Here is a 23,602-nt window from a genome sequence, read left to right as displayed (position 1 = left end):
TGAAAAAAAAAATCATGTTTGTCATTCCATCGTCTGTGCCGAGTTTCGCACCAGTCGTACCCAATCTATAGAAACTACGTTGTTTTTACACAAAAATATTTTTTTGGGATGTCGTAAATACATGTGTGCACGCACAATATTGACAATGATCAATTTTAAACCACCCAGATTGAGCACAGCAGCAGACCCTTTCATGCCCCGCTTGATATCTTCTTTCGCTCCCTAGCCATGCGACCACCACAGACTCACTTCTCTTCTGAAGGTTGACATTACGTTTAGACCGCCTGTAGCCTCGAGAAAGCACTCCCGATCATGGTGTATTACAATGGCCACTTTCGGAACTCTATTCCACGATTCAATTGACTTTTCCGCCACTGCAGCAACCAAAGGTCCTGTCGTGGGAGAGCCGCATTGTCAACAATGGAACTGGACCATCGAGAGGTATGACAAACGAGCTCTCCGGCGAAAAAAGCGATTCCGTCCGGGAATGGCAATAATTCAAGGATCTGTGACCGGGGCATTGGAAGGAAGTATATAGAGGGTGTGTTAGAGACGTGGGCATTATCATTCACCTCTGGAGAAGTATTCCTTTGACAATTTTCCATTATGGACATTATCATGTCTTGAGTGACATAGAGAGCTTCCGAGGGACATTTTCCGAAAGTGTGAGAAGAGTCTGGAACTGTACTAGCCCAAGTAGTCGTCTAGGTGGTAATATTACGCGTTGAAGCTGACGCTTCGACGCTTTCTGCTTGTTTTGTCAGAAACTGGTAATCGTGGACAAGATTTTGGATTGGTTTGACCGAGAGTCGAAGGCAACGAAGAGAGGGAAGTTGGTGCAGTCAAAGCATTACTTGCCGGGCCTGTTGAGACAGCCCATTTGTTTGTGAGGGTAGAGTGAAATGAAGAGGTTGCTACTGACGATGATGCTGGACATGTGAGGTCGTATAGTGGAGTTGTTGTCAAACTGTCTCCGACGACACCAAAGTTTGGATCTTCGAGCGTGAACCACCACGTGTTGATCTTTCCGAAAAGAACGCCGCACCCAACCTCATCCCAATATGTCTTCGCATTTTCAGTGCTGGGAACTGCTTGAGCAAGGGTCTCGCCAGTGGTTGGCCAGCCGGTCTCGGTAACCCAGACTGGCTTTCCCTGACTGACGGCATTGACTTGGCTAAGAGCAGAGTTGAATAGGTTCAGTGCGTTTGAGATGTCGTTACCGTTCGTCGTCTCGTAATACGGATAAGCATCTGTGCCTAGAAAGTCGGAGGCTTCCAGAGCCGCACTGTTTGACGAGTTCACCCATGCAGTCCACGTATCCACATGGCCGACTGGCTTGCCGTTCAGGGCCGTGTTGGCGATGGCGGCACGGACTTGAGAGATGTAGCTAGCAATGACATCCGGACCTACGCCTGGACCAGACAGGTTGTCGATACCCGTTGGCGAGATGCGGTACAAATCTTCGCTGCCAACGGAAATGCCGACAACGAGATCTGTGAAAGCGGTTCCATACTGATTCACAGCCGCCTGGAGTGCGGCGATTTCATTGTTCATGGCGTCCGCACCAGCCGAAGCCCATAGGCCGAGCAGAAGTGTGGTCCCGGTAGAAATCGCGGCAGGAATAGCCTCGATGGGGGTGTTTGTGGTGCCTGATTGGATCATGGTGTATAGACGCGCGCTGGTGAAGCCGGAGGTCCCAACAACAGCCTTTGCGGTATTGAAAGCATCAGCCCACTGTGACTGCACACGCGGAGAGCCGTCTGGATTGGTGGAGCCATAGTTGTAGCCCTTTATCTGGGCATAGGCAGAAGTAAAGAGAGCCGCTGGGGCAACGAATGTGCTGAAGCGCATGATGGTAACGAAGGACTGACAGCGAGATGAAAGGTATGATACAGGAAGAAGCAGTGGATGGATGAGGGAGTAAATTGGATGAAGGGGCAATAATGGGAAATTCTAGAAGAAATTCACTGGACTGGGGCGTAGAATAAAAAGTCCAGAGGATTTTTTCTTTGGGAGTCTACAGGGTCATGCAGTATCTGTTGGTCCCAGGGAATGCAGTTGACGTCGCCTTTTGAAAGCCCATTCGTCGTGCAGATGGACTAGCCACGAAAACTCTGGAGCACGATGCAGGTACGAAGTATTGGGATCCATTTTTAGTCACCCACCATGTTCTCATGCACTGTTCTCCTCACCCTCCGGATGCCGATGGATCGCAGTGTGTGGACGGCGATGATCGCTCCCTGCGCACAACCGTCCTGGAGTACGTGCCGTTTGGTGGTTTTGTCGTCTTCGATCCTGGCACATGCAATAAATTTTTGGTCCGGGATGGGCCATGCGAACGTGAGCATGAGCGCGTCCTTTACCTCATAGGCACACCAGCAGCCGTCCAGCACGGCCATTGCATTGGTCGCTGGACCTGATGGCCTTTACCCCCGCAGGAGGAAAAGCTGCAGGCGGGAGGCAAACAAAGAAGGCGCAGCAAATGGCCGTCGCTGCAAGTGACGTGTGGGTGGAGAGAACTGACGTGGATGGACAAGAGCCGATCGCGGATCCAGCGCGGGTTTTCTCGTGCGATCGAGACTGTCAGCTGAAGCGTCCGAGTCTCGTTCTGTTTGATGACGATGTTCCGTTTGATGCAGGCCACAGATCGCATCTTGAACTCATTGCGAGGGCTGATCGACATTCGACTGCCAGGCTTGGATGTTTGCTGGAACGAACTTGTTGGATCTTGACCTGGACACGCTCGTTCGCACGTGATCGCGCGTTCGTGCTGGACCACGGTTTGAGTCCTTCGACGTTTTCGACGACCTCCAAGCTGACGCCGCCTGTCGTTCTCACCGTCACAATGGGTCTTTCGGTCATTGCAGTCGAACCTGGATGTGGCAGCCCATGGAGCTTCATCGGATCTCGAATGACGAAGCACGTGTTCATGATCCTACCATGTCTGTCCTTGCGGCTAATGTTGACGTCGTGAGACGTGTATGGCCACCAAAGCGAGCGAGGGCTAGGCCGAAAATCACATCAGACCTAGCAGTTGGACGCTCACCTTTTGTTTCTGAAAGTTATGCCTCTGAAATCCTGCGTGACGACTGCTTCTGGGCTTTGAATCTGAGCGCAGACCCGGACGAGACTTGCCCTGGCTTTGTACCTGTGCTCGGTCATCGCGGTGAAAGCGAGAAACAAATGTGGACACGACCGGCTCATCCCAGGCATCTCGTGCGGAAACGGAAACGGGACGCTGTTCGAAACACGATCTTTATCTCCAAGCCTTGAACCCGCTTCCCGCTGTTGCACAGTCGTGAATGGAGAGACACTTGACTGCCGCCAGACGTGACGAACCAGGCCGTCTTTTGTACGACAAAGGGCTGAGCCAGCACCACCAGCAGGGACCAAGCTCACGCCTTCACGGTTACACAGTCGAGATTGCGGGCTGGTTGCGGCAAGCAAATAACGAACGGACTGTGATCAGCGTTTGTGATTGTGCGCATTTTGTATTGACTTCAACGTTAGATGCTCTCGCCTGTACTGGTTGGATCTATCCCATTGACGCTTCCTCCATCCTTAGCCGCTATTTCTCGCTCGGATTCACGCATTGCTACGGCAACAACGACGACCACAGAGACAGAGACAAACTTCTTGACAAATTCGCGTCCCTCTCTTTCACTTCATACTTCGATCTTCCTCCTCAAACACACTATCATTCTGTCAGCCTAGGGCGTGTAAACCTTGCTGCTCCTACATACCACCCTCGAACACACCTGAGTGACAAGTAGCTTACGTATAGGTTTAAATCACAAGAGACCACGTTTACGACAATCACGATGCGTCGCCTCATCTCCATCACCTCGTGCCTTAACCTAGTTCTGCTTGGGCCTTCCAATGCATGGGCGACCGATGCCCCCGTAGTTGAAAACAACCCCCAGAACGTACAATACGTCGCTGAGTTTAGCAAGAACGGCCTGATCGGCCGTATCGTCGCCAACACACCCTCGGCCGCGCCAGGTGTCGCTTTCGACATCAGCATCACTGGCAACGCCACCTTCGACTCTTCTGACTATCGTATGGCATACCTGACACCCCTGACGATTTCAGTTCAATGGATGCCTGGCTGACACCTTGCTATTGACAGTTTACCACATCCATGAGCAGCCCGTGCCTGCGGATGGCAATTGCAGTGCAACGCTCGCTCACCTTGATCCGTACGGACGCGGCGAAACACCCCCATGTAACGCCAACGACCCGGCTTCGTGCCAGGTCGGTGACCTCAGCGGCAAACACGGCACCATCCCTCACTTGCCCGGCTTCAGCGCCAGCTACGTAGACAACTACATCTCCTTGACGCCAGGCACGCCCGCCTTCATGGGAAACCGCAGCTTCGTGCTGCATTTCTCCAACAAGACGCGCATCACGTGCGCAAATTTCAAGCTCGTCGACCTGCCGGCAGCGAGCAACGTCACTGACACCGCAAGCTGCAGCCCGACAGGGTGCGGCTCTTCCACCGCGGCTTCTCAGACGCTCGCGTCCACTGTCACGGGTGTTTTCACAACCGTCTCGTCGACTGTGCACAGCGCCACGACGGCCAGTTCGACGGGCGGCGGTTTAATGGCGTCCAGCGACGCGCAGAAGATGAATCCACGCATACCTGGAGCGATAGCCCTGGGGCCGCTTGTGTTCTGCGTTGCAGCTGCGGTGTGGTAGAAATTTTCGTCCATCCGCTCCCTCCCACCGCCCTGCGCTCCTCTTTTTTCCCCCAGTGTTTCTTTCTCCCCAGCGCCACGCCTTCGTTGCACACCCTGCGTTTTTGCTACCTGGTTTCTGACAATTTTGCTCCGTACAAGCAGGCAAGCATCTTGATGGCGTTCTGGTTCTACTGCGTCGGCATCGAGCCGTGAAAGGGGTAACTACGAGCGAGGGAGGAGAGGGATGGAGGTGAGATGGAAGGAAGGAGCGGGAAAGAAGAGCGAAAACTACGAGGCTCTCGAAAACCTGGCGAGCAGCCATCAATAGTACTGAAAGACATCTTCCATGCAGCATTTGCCTGACAGTCAAGTTGCACAGTCTGCACAATTCATTCGTTCAACAGAAGCAACGAATCACCTCCACATTCGCTCGATGAAGAGGTGGTTTTTTTTAAAACCCCTTGCTCTTGCCATGCTTTCGTTTCGTGATACCGCCTTTTCCTTTCTTGTGGCCGCTCAAGCCCAGGATCTACGTCAGATGATTTCGCGTCGAGATGCCAAACAGGCAACGTCTGGCGTGCCAGCTTCTCCACCTCGAACCTGCGACAGAAGTTAAACAGTGAAGGTTGAATTGTCACTCAGGTCAAAATAGGCGGGCTTGAGGGCGAGCTGAGGCAAACGAGTGACTTCCGGGCCAAGGCACGGATACCGTATAGATACACGCTGAGAAGGGAACGAACATCTGCTCGCACTTCGTAGCGGCGACGTTTGACCGTTATCACCTAACGATAAACGAAGCGTACAGGAACGTTGGTTGGACGATAGTGCCTCAACGTTCCGAACAGGACGAAGGTCGTGTGGTTTGAAGCGACGTCTGCTCAAAGCACAAGCAAGGTAAGATACGGCTGACGATGCCGGCTGGATCAATAACGACAATATTCTCCGTACTACCACCTCAAGAAAAGCTGTTCAATAAACCGTCATGGTGCTCAATATAATATTGTCAGTGCTACCGAGCATACTTAGGTAGCACGCGAGCAAAAAGGTGGGGAGTCTACATCTCCAGCAAGGAAATCAGGTGACTGCCTGCGTCATGCCCACCGTTATCCTTCACTTCCACTGCTTGAACGTGATTCCATTATACGCCCCGTACTTTGGATCGTTTAGTTCTGCGCGTATCAGTCAGCAATTTCCCGCTTCAGGCGCGGTGTCCGTTCAAGATACGTACCAAACCATGTGAAGTCGAATGGCGCGGCGCCCGGCGTTGGCAGCAATACGATCTGTACCTTCTCGCTGGAGCATTGCACAGGCTCCAGAGCCACAAACGCTGTGCCGTTCTCTACCGTGACGCTACCTATCTTGATATCCACGTACGGCGGGTGTCTGTTGTACGTGTCGGACGCGTCTACGAAGCCTCCGTACACTGCGTAGATGTCGAAGAGCGCAACGTCGCCGACCAGTGTGTATGGTCCCGTCTGAGCGAGCTCGAACGAGATCGTGCAGTAGCTGGCTCCGGTATTGGTGGGTACGTTGTCGAATACGATCTCGGTGCCGATGATTTCGTTGCGGCCGCTAGAGCCGGGCATAACGGCCTGAACGCGTGGTCGTTAGGTTTTCTTATTCTTGACCTGGTCGAGCAACGAGAGCACGCCTGGACATACAACATGTCCCCATTTCTGGTTGCCTACTGCTGTGTTGGGCTGCGTGCTGCTGATTGGGATAATCCAATTCGGCCAATTCTCTGCCAGCAACTGAGCAGATACCGTAATGACCGAAAGTAGGAGAGATAAAACGGATGAGAGCATCGCGAGGTTTTGATCTCGTCTAGGGGAGGATTTGGAATTGGAGTGGATAGACTTCACGGGACAGTAGGCGCGTATCTTCTACGAATTTCCCCAACCGAGGAAGCTATGATAGAGTCTATATAGCAATGTCATAAGGAAAGAGCGGCGGTGCCGCCGCCTTGCTGCGCGCAGTTGCTGAGAAGGAAGTAACGAACGGCTCCCACGTTGCAGCCGCGATTGCGTTCCCGACAGAACATCATGTTTGTCAGGTCGTGGTAGCGAGCGCATGGTGATGTGCTCTCATTGTTCGCATGGCCAGCAGTTACACTATCTGGGCACAGCAGGAAAATCCAATTGCAACAGCCGCCGCTCCAAACGGGTGGAATATTGCCAAGGTCACGTCTTATGTGTATTTTGACTGGTTGTTCTGCTGGCCCCCGTAATGATTCAGCGGCCGTTCCGTGACGGCTCAGGTTACTGATCCGCAGCGGTACATGAACACTCCTGGCGTCGAGACTAGAGGCTGAAGATTTGAAATGCATTACGGTCCATCAATCTCACTGATTTCGAGAGCTTTGAGGCTGTCTCATGAATTGCGTGTCTAATCAGAGAGAGCGTGTCGACGAGAAGGGCGAGTTCCAATGACGTGGTTCGCAAATGCTACATAGGCCAGCTTCGGCCTCGAAGCGATTGAGCGATCAGATTTTTCATAGCCCACAGGCCTGTCAAGATGTACGCTCTGCTACCGTGATGGACTCCGTGTCCGTTTGCTACGAGCCCGATGTTGGCTTCGGAGCTGATGCTCCGACGCACGTGACCGGTCCAGACACCAGCATGTTATGTAAGGACCAAGGAAGAGATCGAAGAGATGTGGCGAAATAACTAATCTCTCAAAGCCTAGGCGTACGCAACATAAGCGGATCGAGATGGGCGCAAGTGGGACGCAAGTGGTCGACGGGGACTGACTGTGCGGTGTCGATGGCATGGACACGGCGGCCTCCGAAGTCCGGACTCTGTAGGGGAGCAGCTGCTTGGCAGGCGATCGCGCCGAACGTTCCTGGGTTTCCTTCTCCTAATTGACGTGCGGTTTTTTTTGGGGGGGGGGGGGATAATTGCCATGACAATGTGTAGATGTCGTTTTGTTTGTATATGCAAGCACAAGCGAGCTCTCACGCAGACATTCCCCTTCTGGACGCGTGCGGAAAGCTCCCGCCGGCTTCACAAGCAGCACAAAGTCGCATTCGGAAAATTTGCCCTGCCCGCACATAAGACATGCCTCGTCTACCCGAAACAAGACGTGCATTGCGCGATTCAGGGATGCAATGACACGAATCTGACACGGGCACGTCTCGGCACCATGGAGGGGGAAGGGATGAAGGGCAAGGACGAGACGGGCAAGCTTGAGCACAGCCAGGCCAGCGGACAGCCAGTGTACACCAGCACATATCTCAGCCGATCGACGCGATTGGTCGAAGGGGGCGTAGTGGGCAGAGGCGTGGATGGGGGTGTTTGCACCGCTTTGAGGAAAAGTTGACGGGGATCAGAGTGTTGGGTGATGCGGTCAATGGCCAAATGGGGTCAAGAGCAGAGAGCAAAAGCGACGTAGAGCAGCACCAGCGCCGACACCAGCACCAGCGTCCCAGCACCAGCGTCCCAGCAGAGCAGCCAAGGTCGAGTGACATTTTGGAGACTTGCACGTCTGACGTAACTGGCATGGCAACCCGGCACAATGCCCCACTGGCTGGCGGCCGCAACAATCGACGGCTCAGATGCCCGCCAGCCACGAGCTGGTTCCCTGCACACGTTTGGGCCGTTCTTGGTACTTGTGTGTGGGGCCGAGGTGCAATTCGAGAAGAGCCGGCTAAGTAAGCAGATCGGTGCTGGGAATGTGGCCTTGATTGTACGGACGCAGCGCACAGAAGAGGCGAAAAAAAGGGTGGAGAGGGGGAGGCGATCAAGGACGCCGCCGACAGTCAGCACAGCGCGTTCCGGAACGGCCAGCGACGTCCAACTGCCGGGTACAGCTCGAGTGCTGGGACGCAGCTCCGGACAGGACGGCCATGATTGGTGGTGGTCTGCTGGCGGCCAGGATCGAGGGCCTGTCGGGACAACACCAGACGCGAGCGTCGGCTGGGCTCTGCAGCGCCTTTCTGGCGGACGCGGGCGTGTGATTGATCCGCGGTCGTCGTGGTCGTGGTCGTGGTTCTCGTGGGCGTGGGCGTGGGCGGGCGAGGATGTGAACGGGTGGTGCTGGTGGTCTGAGCAGGTCGCGCGTCCGTCCAGACGCTCCACCTTCGCTGTGGGTCGACCCCGCGTTCAAGCGCTGCCCGCCTGGCTCGGCCTGTATAATAGCGGCAACGGTCGTGGTCATCTCTTGTTCGAGAACAACTTTCTTTTGTAATCCAACCTATGAGCTTGCGTCAATTTCACACCCTCTGCTCCAGCTATTTCTTTGCCACCCGCTCAGTTTTTCTGCGTCGCTGCTCCAAACCTTCTTCACTCCCAGCACCCCTCATCCAAACACGCACCATGGCCGAATGCCCCGCTCACGAGAGAGCCAAACGCGCCAACATTGGCGGCGGCGGTACTCGCAACCGCGACTGGTGGCCCGATGAGCTCAGGCTCAACATCCTCCGTCAGCAGTCTCCTCTCACCAACCCGTACGGCAAGGACTTCAACTATGCCGAGGAGTTCAAGAAGCTGGACTATGCTGCCCTCAAGAAGGACCTCACCGCCCTCATGACCGACTCTCAGGACTGGTGGCCTGCTGACTTCGGTCACTACGGTGGCCTCTTCATTCGAATGGCATGGCATAGTGCCGGCACCTACCGTGTCTTCGACGGCCGAGGCGGCGGTGGCGAAGGCCAACAGCGCTTCGCCCCGCTCAACTCGTGGCCCGACAACGTCTCACTCGACAAGGCTCGTCGCCTGCTGTGGCCCATCAAGCAGAAGTACGGCAACAAGATTTCGTGGGCCGACTTGATCCTGCTCACAGGCAACGTTGCCCTCGAGTCCATGGGCTTCAAGACCGTGGGCTTTGCCGGCGGTCGCCCGGACGTCTTCGAGGCCGACGAGTCTGTGTACTGGGGTGGCGAGACCACTTGGCTCGGCAACGAGGTCCGCTACTCGGACGGCAAGGCCGGCCTCTCTGCGTCCGGCACTGTAGGTGGCGACCAGAGCAAGAAGGAGCACACCGACATCCATTCGCGCGAGCTCGAGAAGCCACTCGCAGCCGCCCACATGGGTCTCATCTACGTCAACCCAGAGGGTCCGGACGGCATTCCCGACCCAGTCGCTGCCGCACGCGACATCCGCACAACCTTCGGCCGCATGGGTATGAATGACGAGGAGACCGTCGCTCTTATTGCCGGCGGCCACTCGTTCGGCAAGACCCACGGCGCTGCACCATCAGAAAACGTCGGTCCCGAGCCAGCCGCTGCGGACCTGCACGAGCAGGGCTTGGGCTGGAGCAACAAGTACAAGTCTGGCAAGGGCCCAGACGCCATCACGTCCGGTCTCGAGGTCACCTGGACTGCGACACCAACCCAGTGGAGCATGAAATACCTCGAGTACCTCTTCAAGTTCGACTGGGAGCTTGAGAAGTCGCCTGCGGGTGCCAACCAGTGGGTTGCGAAGACCAACGAGGAGATCATCCCCGATGCGTTTGACCCCAACAAGAAGCGCAAGCCAACCATGCTGACCACCGACCTGTCTCTGCGCTTCGACCCAACGTATGAGAAGATCTCTCGCCACTTCCTTGCCAACCCAGACCAGTTTGCCAGTGCCTTTGCCAAGGCCTGGTTCAAGCTCCTGCACCGTGACATGGGCCCTCGCAGCCGCTGGCTTGGTCCAGAGATTCCGCAGGAGGTCTACATCTGGGAGGATCCCGTCCCACCGCAGGAGGGTCCAGTCATCGACGAGAAGGACATTGCAGAACTCAAGAAGCAGATCCTTGCCACAGGCATCGATCCCACCAAGCTGATCTTGACAGCCTGGGCTGCAGCTTCCACCTTCCGCGGCGGTGATAAGCGCGGCGGTGCCAACGGCGGTCGTATCCGTCTCGCCCCTCAGAACAAGTGGCCGGTCAACAACCCACCACAGCTCGCAGAGGTCTTAGGCGCACTCGAGGCTATCCAAGGCAAGTTTGGCAAGAAGGTTTCAATCGCCGACCTTGTCGTCCTTGGCGGCGTTGCCGGCCTCGAGAAGGCTTCGGGTCTCCCTGTGCCGTTCACACCAGGGCGCACCGATGCTTCAGCAGAGCAAACCGATGTCGAGTCTTTTGGCTACCTCGAGCCGACTGCTGATGCCTTCCGCAACTACGGCAAGAGCACTCCACGAGTCCGCACTGAGCAATTCTTCGTGGACAAGGCCCAGCAGCTTACCTTGTCCGCCCCTGAGGCCACCGTCCTGCTTGGCGGTCTCCGGGCCCTCAATGCCAACTACGACGGATCGTCTCACGGCGTTTTCACAAAAACGCCAGGCAAGCTCACCAACGACTTCTTTGTCAACCTTCTTGACATGGGCACGGCATGGAAGGCCACTGACAGCTCGAACGAGCTGTATGAAGGTGTCGACCGCAAGACTGGCGCAAAGAAATGGACCGCAACGCGCTTCGATCTCGTCATTGGCAGCCATGCCGAGCTGCGCGCCATTGCCGAAGTTTACGCGCAGTCGGATAACCAGGAGAAGTTTAAGCACGACTTCGTGGCCGTTTGGGACAAGGTCATGAACCTGGATCGGTTCGACACCAAGGCGGGCTCCAGCGCTGGAAAGGCAAGACTATGACTATCGCCAAGGCTTTGAGTTTGTTGTTGACGTTTCGCAAGGCCGTGCACAGTTTGAGTGATTCAAGGAAACGCACATTTTCCAAAGTATAAAGAGAGAGAAAAAAAATTAAGAGAATAGCTGGGTGAAACTAGGGGCTGGGAAGAGATGTAGAATGGAATGAAATCGAGACAGGTGACGTGGATGATTTCGACACGGACAAGGTGGCTGAACTGGCATGATGAATGCGAAACGCTCGGATATGTCCTTTGTTTACAGACGAACAAGGCGGCCGGTGATGTTGTATGCTCAGACGCAAAGTTGGTGTTTTCTATGTAGCGCGCCTCTGCAGCAGGTTTGATTTTTCTATTCTCTACGTCGGGAAGACAAAAACAAAACCATCACTTAAAATACGAAGAATTCAACGAGAAATGGAGTCCGTAAGCAGTCTTGGCTCGCTTTCTATCGTGATTATGCTTCAAATGAATAATTGACAAAGAGAGATATGAGCACTAAATTGGATGGATGGAACGAGGTTGAGTTAGTACGTCCTTCAATCGCTCTAGACTGTACAATCAAGACTCAGACTAGCTTCCACAGAGACTAGACACTGGGGAAAAGAAAGCAACAATAAAAAGCTTGTGCCGCAGTAACCATCCATCAACTGTCAAGAATGCCTTCGCCAATACGCGCCCGAAAAAGACGCTGCCTCCTCAGATTGCTGCGGTCGTGAATCTCCTCGATCAAGTCCTGGGGCGACCGGCCGTCCAGAGGGCCGATGCCCGCAACGTCGTCTTCGTCGAGGACGAACGTCCAGCCTATGATGCCCTTCTTCAAAGGCCCGATCACGATTCTGTCGCGTTCGCCGACGGTCTTGCAGTGGAGCGCGAAGAGGGCCTCGACGACGTCCTCGCCGTCGAACGACGACTTTCCCTTCTCGAGCAGGGGCGCGACCAGCGTGGCCAAGTTTCTCCGCAGCACGCGCAGCTCGTGGTCGACGGGGCGGTACAGCGCCGAGACGACGAGCTCGCGGCTGGCGTCGGCGACGCGGATCAGAAACAGCGGCCGGTCGGACGTCAGCTGCGTGGCGGCGTCGAGGCGGCCGCGCAGCCGCGCCGGGGCCGCGTACGAGGCGCGGCAGGCGACGTGCAGGCGCCGGATGCGCCGGATGCCCTCGTCCGGCAGGTCCAGACACCACGTCTGGAACCGGTTGACGGTGTCGAGGTCGACGAGCAGCTTGCGCTCGACGTAGCACTCGTGCGCCTCCCGCGCCGCCCGCGACCCGGCCACGGCCAGCAGCGCCGGCGTCGTGTACTCCCTCGCCACCCACCCGGTCCCGTGCACCCAGTAGTACTCCTCGACGTCGCCCGGCCGGAGCTCCGCGTGGTACACGGGCTGGTAGTAGCCGCGGTAGACGACGGCGCCGCGCTCGGCGCTCCACACGTCCTGGAGCGCGGCCACGGACGGCTCCGCGCTCCCGTCGACGACCTCGCGCAGCCGACTCAGCGGCCGCGACGCCTCGTACACGGACTCGAGGTGGAATTCGTACACGCGGTTGCGCAGCTCGCGCGGCAGCCTCATGAGCGGGAACGAGGCTTCGTCTCCGCCGCCGCCGCCGCCGTCGTCGTCGCCCTCGTCTTTCGCCCGCTTGTTCTTCTGCTTCTTAGACCGGTTGTCTTGTCCGTGTTCCGCCGCTCTCTGTTGCTTGGACTGGCCCATCACTGCGCTGACAACGGAAAAGGGGTCTCGATCCTTCGCTTCACCGAACCAAGCTTGATCCTCTTGTTTTTGTTTCCTTCTTACTTTGCGTGGAGGAAGGGGCTGTAGCTGGCATCGAAATGCTTCGGGTACCACGCGCTGGTATTATATCTCTAGCCATAGGCTGAGATGCTTGTAGCCTTGCGGTAGGCACTAGTGCCTCCCGGAGGTGGAGCAGCTTTTTATTACAGCCAGATCGGGAACGGTCTGGACACTCTCATTTTCAGGGGCTCTCCGCGCATTTCTCACCCTTTTTTATCTATTAGGATATTTCAAATAAACCACTTTTATTTATCTAAAAAAAAATTGTAAAGAAAAGGAAAGATTCTTATTTAATCTATTTTAATATTAGTTTTAACCTATATAAATAAGTATTTACAAAGGTAAAGCTAGTTATAGAATTTCAGAATTTCTACCTGAAAATTCAGGTGACAATACAAATTTTAGCCTAAAGTAACTACTTATACTTTTCCTTAATTATCCATATTCTACAAAATAATTAGATATATTAGATATTATATATATAACTAAATATATAACAGTGGTTAAGAAATAATATCTGCAGTTATGATAGCCTCAGTAAGAGGAAGGCATTTAGGAAGATATCCAGACCGTTTACGACCTCGCTGTAGGCATCCACTCTACTACTCCATGTTTCGCCTGCGCGTCCATGTCTTTGGTTTTTTATTCTTAAGCCCAATTGTTGCACCCTTTGTCGAATTTTTTTTTTAAAAAACTGATTCGGGATGTTCCAAGAGACCGTCCAATGTTTTGTGCCCCAGCCGTCGATCCGCATTCCCGATAGCCCAAGTTAACAGGTAACGCTCTAGACGAGTATTTGCTCGACGTCCATTTTCGTTCCAAGATGGTCTTCGATTTCCTTTTTTTTCCTTTTGTATCTTTTATTACTGACTTTTTCATCAACTGTTTCACTTGTTCGGCTGATTTGAGCCCCCCCATTCATAGCGACAATGAGGTTTCTGGGTCGCGCGACTACAGAATACACTACGGTACGATGGAGTTGTCCGAAGAGATCTTTAAGCGACAATTAAATGTTGCCGATGCACACACCTCATCTTCTGGAGCGGAATGTTCAGGAACCAAACTTGGGAAGATTTCGGAGCAAATATCTTCTTATTGATTATCTCTCGTATCCGAGATGACCATCATAGCGTGACTCTCTTCCACCTATTGGTCGGCCTTGTCGAAGCAGCTGCAGAGCTCAGGCCCTGGTCACGCAAGGAGGCGATGATACATCGTACGATTTTTGTATTTTTTTTTCTTCCTATATCGATGTTTTTATTGATATTTTTTGTTTAGAGGGGGCAAGTCAACATACTATCATTCCTACGTCCAAATTCAAAACTTAAGCATGATTTGATCCTCGTACTAATTGCGGAGGGTTTGGACGAAGAGACGATCTGGTCCGAGGAGCTTTGCCTTTGCGATTAATGCTACTGATCCTCTTCTGCCTCCTGACGCGGCTTCATGAGTCTGATTCTTTGAGATGGCAAACCCAAACCCGGTCGAGAAGAATGAAAAATCGTCCCAGCCCAGCGGCACACACAAATCAACAGCAACGCCAAGCCGACCATTTGTAAAGCGAATATGGGACAGTCTGGGTATAACACCGTTGGTGGTTATGTTTATGGTAAAGGGAACGGTTGCGTCTACTATTGCTCTCTCAATATATCAAAGTCAAGCGGTAGCTGCCAACTACCTCAACTTCGGCTTTGTCATGATCATCATCTCTATCACAACGGTTCCTGTTCTCCCACGTGGCCAATTCATCATGAATCTCTTCATATGTGTGGTGTGTACATCAGGTTAGAACTGAAGCGACTGCTCACATCGGATAGCTCTTGACTTGTCTTGCCGCGGCCATGGTTTTGTTAGGCCAGTACGCCGCCGTAAAGGCGAGAGAATCGACAAAGGCAGATGGAGCGCCCCCAGACGCGTACGGGACGTACAATTCGTCTGCTTCCGTGATTAACGCGATCTTCCTCGTTATAAATACCTTCTTCACCAACGTGCTGAAGGCTGCCAGGCCAGCCCTCTACATTCCGTCCATCCAATTCACCATCTTCACTGCGATTGGATTCACCTTCGGACCAAGTCAGCCAACGATGGAATACTCGTACAGTTTCGTCAAAGAACTCCTCTACACCTTCTTGACGGGCCAAGCAATCGCGACTGGGGTGGCGATTTTCGTCATCCCTGTTTCGTCGAGAAAGGTGTTCTTTGCGGAAGCAACACAGCTGCTGCGCGGATTTCAGGCGCTTCTGAAGAGTCAATCGGAGTTCCTGGCAATCATGAGACAATACGGGTCTTGCGCAGACGCTCATTCGCAGGACGTCAAATCGCTGCGACAACGACGAGCGGAGAGCCTGAAGATGTCACTACAGAGAGTCATTTCTCTTTCTGCAAAACTTCAGGCAGATGTTGTATATGCACAACGAGAGGCTGCGTACGGCCACTTAAAAGGCACTGACATCAGAGATTTCTATCGGCTTCTTCGGGGTGTTCTTGTTCCAATATCAAGCTTGTCGACGATGACAGATATCTCTGAGCGACTATATCGTAACAGAGAATCAAATAATGTTGTCGCCCAATCAGGCGAAATACATGAAAAAGCATCCGGAGACGGGGATATTCTCGAGGACGATAAAGAAGACGTAGATCTAGATTGGCAAGAATTAGTGGGCTCACTTCACGAGTCATTTGAAACTGTAGTACAAATTCTCGACGATGCAATCACGCATGTGTTGGTACTCTTAAAACTCGCTCCAGTACCAATATCAAGCAGTTTCTTGATACGGAGAGGTAAATCCAACTCGGAAGATTCAACAGGAAATGTAGACGTCGAGAAAGGACCTCGAGTTCCAAAGCCAGGAGATTTGAAATTTGGACATTATTTGGAGAAGGAGATCAACGACCTCCGGCCATATCGAACAGCGCAACTGCAAAAATGGGCGGGAAGCAAAGGGGTCAAGTCGTTGATGCACAAGTCTGCAGCCTGGGCCCAGAAAGATGCCGTGAATGGCTTGGGGGATCAAGTGCTCGTCCGCGAGACAAGGTTAAGACGCCAACTTAGCCTCGTATTATACATGGAGTATCTGGGTTACTCTATTGCAACCACCATTCTGGCGCTGGTTCAATTCGCGGAAGCAAAAGTCAGAGACGGAACCTTGTCAAAAAGGAGACTCATCACTCCGACTTATCAAACAATTAAAATCTGGATTAAAGGCATGCTCTTTGGTCACGAATCCAAGATGAGTGCGGAAGACACCGGTCACGAATCTGAGCCAGGTGGAGCCATCAGGCTTGGAGACGCGTTGAAAAGTCCTCGCGACCCGGAACATCTGCCTCCTAAGAACTCCTGGCAGGCTTTTGGTGACCGCGTGCGGTCGGCCTCTCATATTCTAGGTTCCGACGCGGCGCAGTTTGGTGTTCGAGTGACGATTGCGACAATGAGCGTCGGAATCATGGCATACTTGGAAAAGACTCATACCTTTTTCATCAAACAACGGGTGGTGTGGGCAGTGATCATGATCATCATTGGAATGAAACCTACCAACGGCAGCGCAAATTTCAACCTCGCCTGCAACATCGTATTCAGCGTGGGTGGAATGGCATCTGCGTACATCAACGTAAGTTCTTCGGGCTCCGCCTTGTTGCGAGTTCACGGCTGATTTCGAATTATTTTTTTCTTTTGGAAAGTGGTACGTTGCAGATGGTCACACAACAGGTGTCATTGTTGTATTCGCGTTCTCCATGGCCTTCTGGTTCTACTGGGCAGCGAGATGTCCCAGGTTCCTCATTGGCATTGTGGTCGGAGCTCTAACCCAGGTGCTGATTATTGGTAATCAACATCTCTTTATTTGATTTTTTTATTCGTCAGCATGAGTTAACGCCGTCGCAGGATATGAACTACAAGTAAGAGTTCTCGGCATAGCCAAAGCCACATCAACTGGGCAGCTCTACTATCCAATCTACGAGCTCGCACCATATCGTCTACTCCTCGTCTTGGCAGGATCAGTCGTAGCATACATATGGACAATATTTCCTGTGCCGATAACAGAAGCTTCCGTTCTTCGTCAGAACGTCGGACGCTCGCTCTTCGTCCTTGCAAAGTATCTCAGTTGCGTCACTACAACCGTTGACCAAAGAATTCACGACGAAGAAGGTGATGTGAGCATCAAGACCAGCCCCGGACGCAGACTACAAGACATGCGTGGAGAATTGCTGGACGAGCTGATCCTCCTGATCAACGCCATGCAGCAGAACCTGGTCGACATAGATTGGGAGCCACCCTTTGGTGGCGAGTTTCCCAAGCAGGCATATTCTGCACTTGTTGACGAAATTCAGAAGTAAGCAACTCGAAAAGTGCGTCTCCACGCTGAAATGTAGCTGGCTAAACCTCGCTTTCAGCACCGTTCAATACCTCACGGTTATTGCTTATTGTAGCGAGGCCTTCTCTAAAGCCCACGCAAGCTCGTCTACCTGGCTGTCCACGTTTGCCGCCTCCAGAGACCGTTCGCGCCATAAATCCCACAAAGCCGCCAGCCTGCTCACGCTTTTGGCCGCCTCTGTCGCCGAAAACCAAGCGCTGCCGCCTTATCTGACAGTCCCGAAGGCAGTGCATCTCTCAGCCGCCAGACAAGTCGAAGCAAGGGATGACGGCGCTGCAGACGACATCTTGGACGTCACAAACCTGGACGAGCCGGGATTTCGAGCCCTTGGAGTCATCGAGGTCGCGAGCGCGCGCACTATCGATGGGATGAACGAACTGGCGCAAATCGTAAAAGACTTGGTTGGGGAGGTGGATTTCAGCTTTCAGATTGGCAAAGCCAAGAGTTCTTGACCAAAGTCATGGGGACGTCCTGTCCAGTCGCGTCCTCCGTTGAGAAAGTTCGATTCATGACGAAAACGACTTGCAGGAAGCGCGTATCCGGTCTTCGGGATCACACATGTTGAGTCGTCATGATCGTGCTCCGTCCAGACTTGCTCGAACGCATCAAGTCACCCCTTGCAAAGGGGGTTTACAATTATTATTAGTATCCAATTGTATTAGCATGCCAAACGAGATTCACCGAGCTTTTAAGCCGTGCATAGCGTCCTTCTTTTCTATAGGAGTGCGGCTCGCGTACGCCTCTATAAATTTATGTGTACGCAACCCTTGTGTAGAAAAGCCCCCTTTGCACCTTCCCCTCCGTCCCTTCACCACCCCGAAAACATGCCTGACCTTCGCGATCTAAGCAGACGCCGCGAAGCCTGCCGGATAGGAAGTGCCGGTGTGCTCACCGTTCAAGCTCTTCGCGTCGCCTCCCCGCAGGTACGCCTCATGCTCGCCAATCTGCTTGCCGGCCTTCTCCCATCGAGCCGCGTAGTCCCTTCGCCTCGCGTCGCAAATCTCGTTCAGCGCAGGCCAGTACACCTTGTGGTCGTATTCGAAGTCGACCTTGCCGCCGTAGGCTTTGAGGAGCTGCTCGGCGGGCACGTGCTGGGTGAGCGGCTCGTTGAACTTCATCTTTGACTTGGTGACCGGGTCGATGAAGGGCGAGATGAGCTTGTAGAAGGTGGTCACGTACCAGGGCACTGTGCGTGCGTTTCTCACGCGTTAGCTTCAACGGTTCGGCGGAAGCGAAAAGGGAAGGGGGGGGTAAAAAAAAAGATCAAGCTTACGGTCGGAGATCAGCGCCCTGCCGAGACGCTCGGGGTAGTGCGTCTGCAGGATGCTCAGGACCTGTCTGCTCTGGCTCATGGGCGGGTTCTTGCTGTTGCTCGTGTCCTTGTAGTTGATCAGCAGGGCCACGCTCTCCTGGCCGGGCGGCAGAATGTCAATGACCCTCTGCAGCATGAAGACGAGGTGCTTCGTCTGACGCTCGCCGTGCTCCTTGAAGTCGGTGTTCTGCTTGCCAGGATTGAGATACAGACACGGCCTGCCGTGCACGTCGAAGCCCATGATGACCTGTTTGCCCGTCTCGTTCTCCGGCGAGACGTAGTCCGCGTCGATGGTCGAGCGGACGCCAAATTCGCGCTGCCAGGTCAACGTCGACCTCAGACGGTCGGCGGCTTGGGGCACATTCCACTTGGTTGCGCGAAGGTAGCGAAGGAGACAGTCACGCGTGAGCCACAGCCTATCTGTGTCGTCGAGGGGTTCTGACTTGGCCCCTTTTGCGGACGTGACGGGAATCTCTGTCCACGCCTTTACTATGGCCAGCAGCTCGTCATACTTCTTCTGATGCTCCGCCGTAAGCTCTGCGGCCGGCTCCGGTTTGCAGGTCGGCAACGGGTACGGAATGGGCTTTGCAATTGGTCCTTTGGGCGCAAGCTCGTCCATGGACGGAGCGGACACGGATGCGACGGGTTGCTCTGTCAGCGGCAGAGGATCCTTGATCGAAGACGCCTCGCTGCCTTCAGCGACCGAAACATCTTGTACAGACAATGCTGCCGTCTTCTCCGCAAGCGCAGTGTCTTCCGTCAGCGGCAATGGCTCTGGGATAGTCGCGGCGGCCATGGGCGGAATCTACGCGGAGAACGGGGTTCAACGTGCGGTGACGAGATCAAACAGCGCCAGGCTACGCGCCGAACGATTGATAAGATATCGAAAATCTAGGAACACAAACCCGCCTTGGCTCGGTTGTCAGCGCTGACAGCGTTTTTGGACCCGAAGAGCAATACGTTCACCTCGAGTAAGCAAGTATTTTTTTTTCTCACACAGTCGCAGCTGTGGTTGGACGTTCGCAATCTACAAGGGTCCTAATCCTCTCGATAAGCGGTGTGATCCGCACTAGCCATCGCTGGCGTAGCCCAGCCTCATCAGCTCAACAACCCATCTCCTCTTCGACGCTGAGCCAGCATCTTTAAAATCAGTCCGGCTTTCGTGTCGTCGGGGCTGGACAGTACTGCCGCTGTCGGAGTTCTGAGCAAAAGGGCAATGTCACGACATGCCGCGATGCATGTGAAACGGCCGAAGCTATTGTTTCGCGTTTATTAACCCGCTGTCTGCGGGTGCCGTCGACGGCGTGCCGCTTTCAACGTGGACCCGATCGTTCGGGAACTGGGCCCCCTAGTGATTACAGTAGAGGCGTAGGTCATGCAGTTATCCAGTTTCAAGCCTTCGTTGCTCGACGGCGTCCAAGGAGCAGCCTGGAAAATGGTGAGAGATGACTTTGGAGAGTAATGCGCCTCATCTAGACTTGGTCTCGCGCATGGTCTGTCTTGTCTAGTTTCTCTAGATCTTCCGACCTTTTGTGGTCTCAAGCACCGAGGGAACAATTAAGTTGCGATAGTAGGACGTCAAGCAAGCGAAGCAGCATCTACGAACTGAATAGGAACGTGAGTTGGGCCATTTCCTTGCCCAGAGATGGGACATTTAAGATTTGAAATCAACAATTCTGTTAAAATTAAGGATTTTGTCCTTGGGGTATCATAAGTGGTCGCTCGTCAGAAAAGTTTCATCTCGAACAATGAATTTGGCTGGACCGACATTTTCACCTCTGACCCAGCATCTTTCGCAACTCTTAACCAGCCGTCATAGCCGCTTCCTTACTTTATTTCCTTCTTGTGGGAAGAAAGACACTTTTCCATGGTGATATAGCTGTGCAACTTCATCCCGGACCTCAACATCAGGTTCCATTTGCTTCCTCAGGAACAATGCCTCGCCTTGGCTCAACGCCTGTCTAGAGTACTTTGCATCCATGCTCATTTGGATGCTGCGCCGCAAGAAGTCCGTAAAGTTCTCCGCCGACGGCTTCTTCTTGATGTCCATCGCACTGAAGAAGTCTGGAAAGTTGTTGACGGCCTGGATGCCTCGAATTTGTGCCGCAAGTCGCGCAGCTGTGCCCTCTGGAGGTTGACCGTGGTGAGAAAACAGCTCTTTGTTGATCTGCGCGAGGGACTTGGAGCTGTATGTTTGCAAGACAGTACGACGCATCAGGTCTTGGAACATGAGCAGACGATACGACGTTTTGCTTGCACGGTATGTGGTGACGAGGCGATAGTGCGATACCTTGGATGGTTCCATATACGCGAGCTCCGGTTTGCCTCCACCTTTGCTGCTATGGGATGAGAGCATCCACACCACGTTCCGAACGATCGCCTCCTTGATGATGGCGACTGTAATGGCCTCCTGTTCCTGTGCAGTCTGCTCCTCACCACGGTCTGCATCGCTAAGCAATCGCGCAACCAAGAATTGTCCTAGATTCGGAACAGAAGTTTTGTCGCGTTTGCCTTTGAGAAAGTCGTTCACCTGTTGATGTGCCGAAGCAATAACAGATGGGCTTTCCAATGCCATGCAGACGAGTAGATGGAAAAGAGCAAAGTAACTCTCAACAGCTTTTTCGGAAGCATGTCTTAGGGTGCTCTTGTTCGGGGACTTGCCCAGATATCCCGAGAGAGCATTGCCCGTATCTTCGGACAGCTTCACCACAACATCATTCATGAATGCGTAGAGAACATTGGCCAGTGGACCACTTTTGGCCATCGACTGCTGGATTTGGGTCAAAGACTTCTCGAGAAGTTCACCCTTCACACGAGACCAATGCTTCTCGTTGATGGCGAGGGGTAGCCAGTGAGTAAAACTCAGGCCGTGGACAGACTTTCGAACTTTCAAGTCGAAGAAGGCAACGTCGGAGATGAGATCAAATTCGCAGCTGAGGCCTGAGTGCTGAATTTGGACGCCAACACCCAAGTTGACTTCCTTGGTTCCCCTCTTGAGCGTGAAGCACTGCGTATTTCGCAGCGGGACGAGGTGATGAAGCGCGATGCTGAACCTGGGCCATGCCTTCGCGGCAATGGCCAAGTCGTCCGTATCGAGCTCATCGCATATTAGCAGCAGAATCTCGAAAGGGAGCTTGGCAATTGAGCAAACATGAGAACGCTTTTGTAATCGGCTTTCAGTTGGACCCGCGATTATGGGAATCTCGGCGGACCAAATCTCCCTTTCGCCAAAGCCACATTCGGCACAAAGATAACCAGCTCCTGTAGTCAGTTCGGAATCGCGATAGTTCCGACGGTAGGCAATGCCGCCGTATGTTTGCTCGATCCTTTCGTCCGAGAAGAAGCTCAGCAGCTGGATGCATAGGGCTTTCAGCGTATACGCACTGGTGTAAGCCCTCGCATCGTTGAGGATAGTCGCGCAGATGTAGTCGCCAAACACATTGGGATGGTTGATTTGACTCTGGATCGTTACTTTGGGAGGCTCGAGAGGATATCGATCCGTGAATTCGACCCGAAGGTGAAGAGGGTCTTCGCCTTCAGGTGTAAGGATAAGACAGGCCCTCTTCAGACTGTCATCAAAGATATGTAGGCGAATTCCCGGGTATGGCTTATTGACTAGCTCGTAAATGTCACGTAGCCTCCGCGAGGCGAGCTCATTAGACTTCGTTTGACTGAGTTGCGCTTGCGATTGTACCATATTTACGGGTACAAGTATCTGAGAGAATTGGATATAACTTGATGAAAATTGCGAAATCGGGAGCGTTGGAAACAGCGCAAGCTTTTCAAAATACGAAGATCACATATGTAAAGTACGAGCAATCATTTATGTTTGCAGCCTCTATTGCTGTAGCCTCGTCAAGCTACCGGTGAGACCGATCAGGCTGCTTAGGTGACCGCTTCGAGACGACGTCAAACTACGAGATCGGAAGAATCCGTGCTACATTACCTCGAATAGATCTTTTGCAAGCAGAAAACTTGGAACTCTGAACACGAGATTGGCCAGTGAATGCTCACTTCGTGGAGGCTGTTAGTCAACTGCCGCACCGTCCTAGAATGTCTACGTCGATGTGTGGTCGCATCCATGGGCTGAGGCAAACGCACAAAAAAGTCCAAAGCAGCAACGGCCGGACCTTTCAATGCAGAAAGGCATTGGCAACATCATGAGCGATGATGAATCAAGTTGGAGCTGGGCAAGCTAGAATGGAGCCCAACAGATGGAAGGGTGAGCGTTGAGAGCACTGAGAGTGACAAGAGTGTCTGTGATGAATTGAAACGGTCTGACCAAGCGCCGCACACCAAACCTTGTTTACTCGTTCGATAGAATAAAACGGAATCCAAGGACAGATGTCAGGGAGCAATTTGTGGGTGCAGCAGTAAGAACGAGGTGCATCCGCTCATCTGCGGTAGCGATATTGACTCTTGCAACAAGAGTGCAAGACCTACACGTGCCAAAAGACTCTCTCGTCAGCAAAAGTTTGTTTGTCCCAAATGATATGAGACGACATTGACGATGACAGAAACCATCATCTCAATCTTATGAGCCTCTACAGCTGTCATCTCGGTTGCAGGCGTGGCGCCAGTTTTTTTTGAGAGGGCCAGGCTGTTCCCGCAGGTCCCTTCGTGTCTATTATTTCCCGAGTCGTATCGGTTGGCCTCGAGATTTCTACTCGACGCATCGAGAAAAATGTGCTCAACAAGTTTGTGTCAGTTCACAAAATAGGCCCGAAAAGAGTCCAACTATGACCGTGAAGCGGTGAAAATCGAGGACGCCGAAACATGGGCACGAAAAAGAACGGCAGAAAGAGAAGAGCACGGGGTTGGTGTCACGCATCCTGTCGTCTGACCAGAACACCGGGAGGGACAAACTTTTTTCTCCTCGCGGCGAATTTTGAC

At 53.2% G+C, this 23,602-nt stretch overlaps 7 protein-coding genes across 11 annotated transcripts; 3 read left to right on the top strand and 4 right to left on the bottom strand.

Annotated features, from left to right (window-relative positions):
• Positions 1-2,317, bottom strand: PV09_08883. 2 transcript variants are annotated; one of them, XM_016362853.1, is made up of 2 exons: positions 923-2,317; positions 1-748 (listed from the first exon to the last, which is right to left on the bottom strand). In XM_016362853.1, the coding sequence occupies exons 1-2, from the start codon at positions 1,849-1,851 to the stop codon at positions 718-720; spliced, it is 960 nt and encodes a 319-aa protein (XP_016209328.1). In that variant the 5' UTR covers positions 1,852-2,317; the 3' UTR covers positions 1-717. The 2 variants fall into 2 exon arrangements, with proteins under 2 accessions (XP_016209328.1, XP_016209327.1); XM_016362852.1 differs by having other exon boundaries at positions 1-2,317.
• Positions 2,318-2,629: 312 nt separating this feature from the next.
• Positions 2,630-5,120, top strand: PV09_08882 (uncharacterized protein). The gene is made up of 2 exons (XM_016362851.1): positions 2,630-4,059; positions 4,130-5,120. The coding sequence occupies exons 1-2, from the start codon at positions 3,822-3,824 to the stop codon at positions 4,696-4,698; spliced, it is 807 nt and encodes a 268-aa protein (XP_016209326.1). The 5' UTR covers positions 2,630-3,821; the 3' UTR covers positions 4,699-5,120.
• A 535-nt stretch (positions 5,121-5,655) lies between these two features.
• Positions 5,656-7,470, bottom strand: PV09_08881 (uncharacterized protein). Its single transcript, XM_016362850.1, has 2 exons — positions 5,908-7,470; positions 5,656-5,848 (listed from the first exon to the last, which is right to left on the bottom strand). Exons 1-2 carry the CDS (start codon positions 6,263-6,265, stop codon positions 5,790-5,792), a joined length of 417 nt encoding a protein of 138 aa, XP_016209325.1. The 5' UTR covers positions 6,266-7,470; the 3' UTR covers positions 5,656-5,789.
• A 1,364-nt stretch (positions 7,471-8,834) lies between these two features.
• PV09_08880 (catalase-peroxidase 1) lies at positions 8,835-11,887 on the top strand. Its single transcript, XM_016362849.1, has 2 exons — positions 8,835-11,236; positions 11,290-11,887. Exons 1-2 carry the CDS (start codon positions 8,873-8,875, stop codon positions 11,338-11,340), a joined length of 2,415 nt encoding a protein of 804 aa, XP_016209324.1. The 5' UTR covers positions 8,835-8,872; the 3' UTR covers positions 11,341-11,887.
• On the bottom strand, positions 11,684-13,095 carry PV09_08879 (uncharacterized protein). Its single transcript, XM_016362848.1, has one exon. The coding sequence runs from the start codon at positions 12,944-12,946 to the stop codon at positions 11,888-11,890; it is 1,059 nt and encodes a 352-aa protein (XP_016209323.1). The 5' UTR covers positions 12,947-13,095; the 3' UTR covers positions 11,684-11,887.
• A 1,088-nt stretch (positions 13,096-14,183) lies between these two features.
• On the top strand, positions 14,184-18,079 carry PV09_08878. Of its 3 annotated transcripts, XM_016362845.1 has the most exons (5): positions 14,184-14,798; positions 14,845-16,635; positions 16,706-16,847; positions 16,908-17,355; positions 17,417-18,079. In XM_016362845.1, the coding sequence occupies exons 1-5, from the start codon at positions 14,493-14,495 to the stop codon at positions 17,847-17,849; spliced, it is 3,120 nt and encodes a 1,039-aa protein (XP_016209320.1). In that variant the 5' UTR covers positions 14,184-14,492; the 3' UTR covers positions 17,850-18,079. The 3 variants fall into 3 exon arrangements, with proteins under 3 accessions (XP_016209320.1, XP_016209322.1, XP_016209321.1); XM_016362847.1 differs by having other exon boundaries at positions 16,706-17,355; XM_016362846.1 differs by having other exon boundaries at positions 14,184-16,635.
• PV09_08877 lies at positions 17,951-19,722 on the bottom strand. Of its 2 annotated transcripts, XM_016362844.1 has the most exons (3): positions 19,670-19,722; positions 18,671-19,618; positions 17,951-18,583 (listed from the first exon to the last, which is right to left on the bottom strand). In XM_016362844.1, exons 2-3 carry the CDS (start codon positions 19,503-19,505, stop codon positions 18,240-18,242), a joined length of 1,179 nt encoding a protein of 392 aa, XP_016209319.1. In that variant the 5' UTR covers positions 19,506-19,618; positions 19,670-19,722; the 3' UTR covers positions 17,951-18,239. The 2 variants fall into 2 exon arrangements, with proteins under 2 accessions (XP_016209319.1, XP_016209318.1); XM_016362843.1 differs by having other exon boundaries at positions 18,671-19,722.
• Between the last annotated feature and the right edge of the window lie 3,880 nt (positions 19,723-23,602).

The sequence above is a fragment of the Verruconis gallopava genome, assembly GCF_000836295.1.
Source record: "Verruconis gallopava strain CBS 43764 unplaced genomic scaffold supercont1.49, whole genome shotgun sequence".
Lineage (NCBI taxonomy): Eukaryota > Fungi > Ascomycota > Dothideomycetes > Venturiales > Sympoventuriaceae > Verruconis > Verruconis gallopava.
This window is presented reverse-complemented; position numbering and strand designations above follow the sequence as displayed.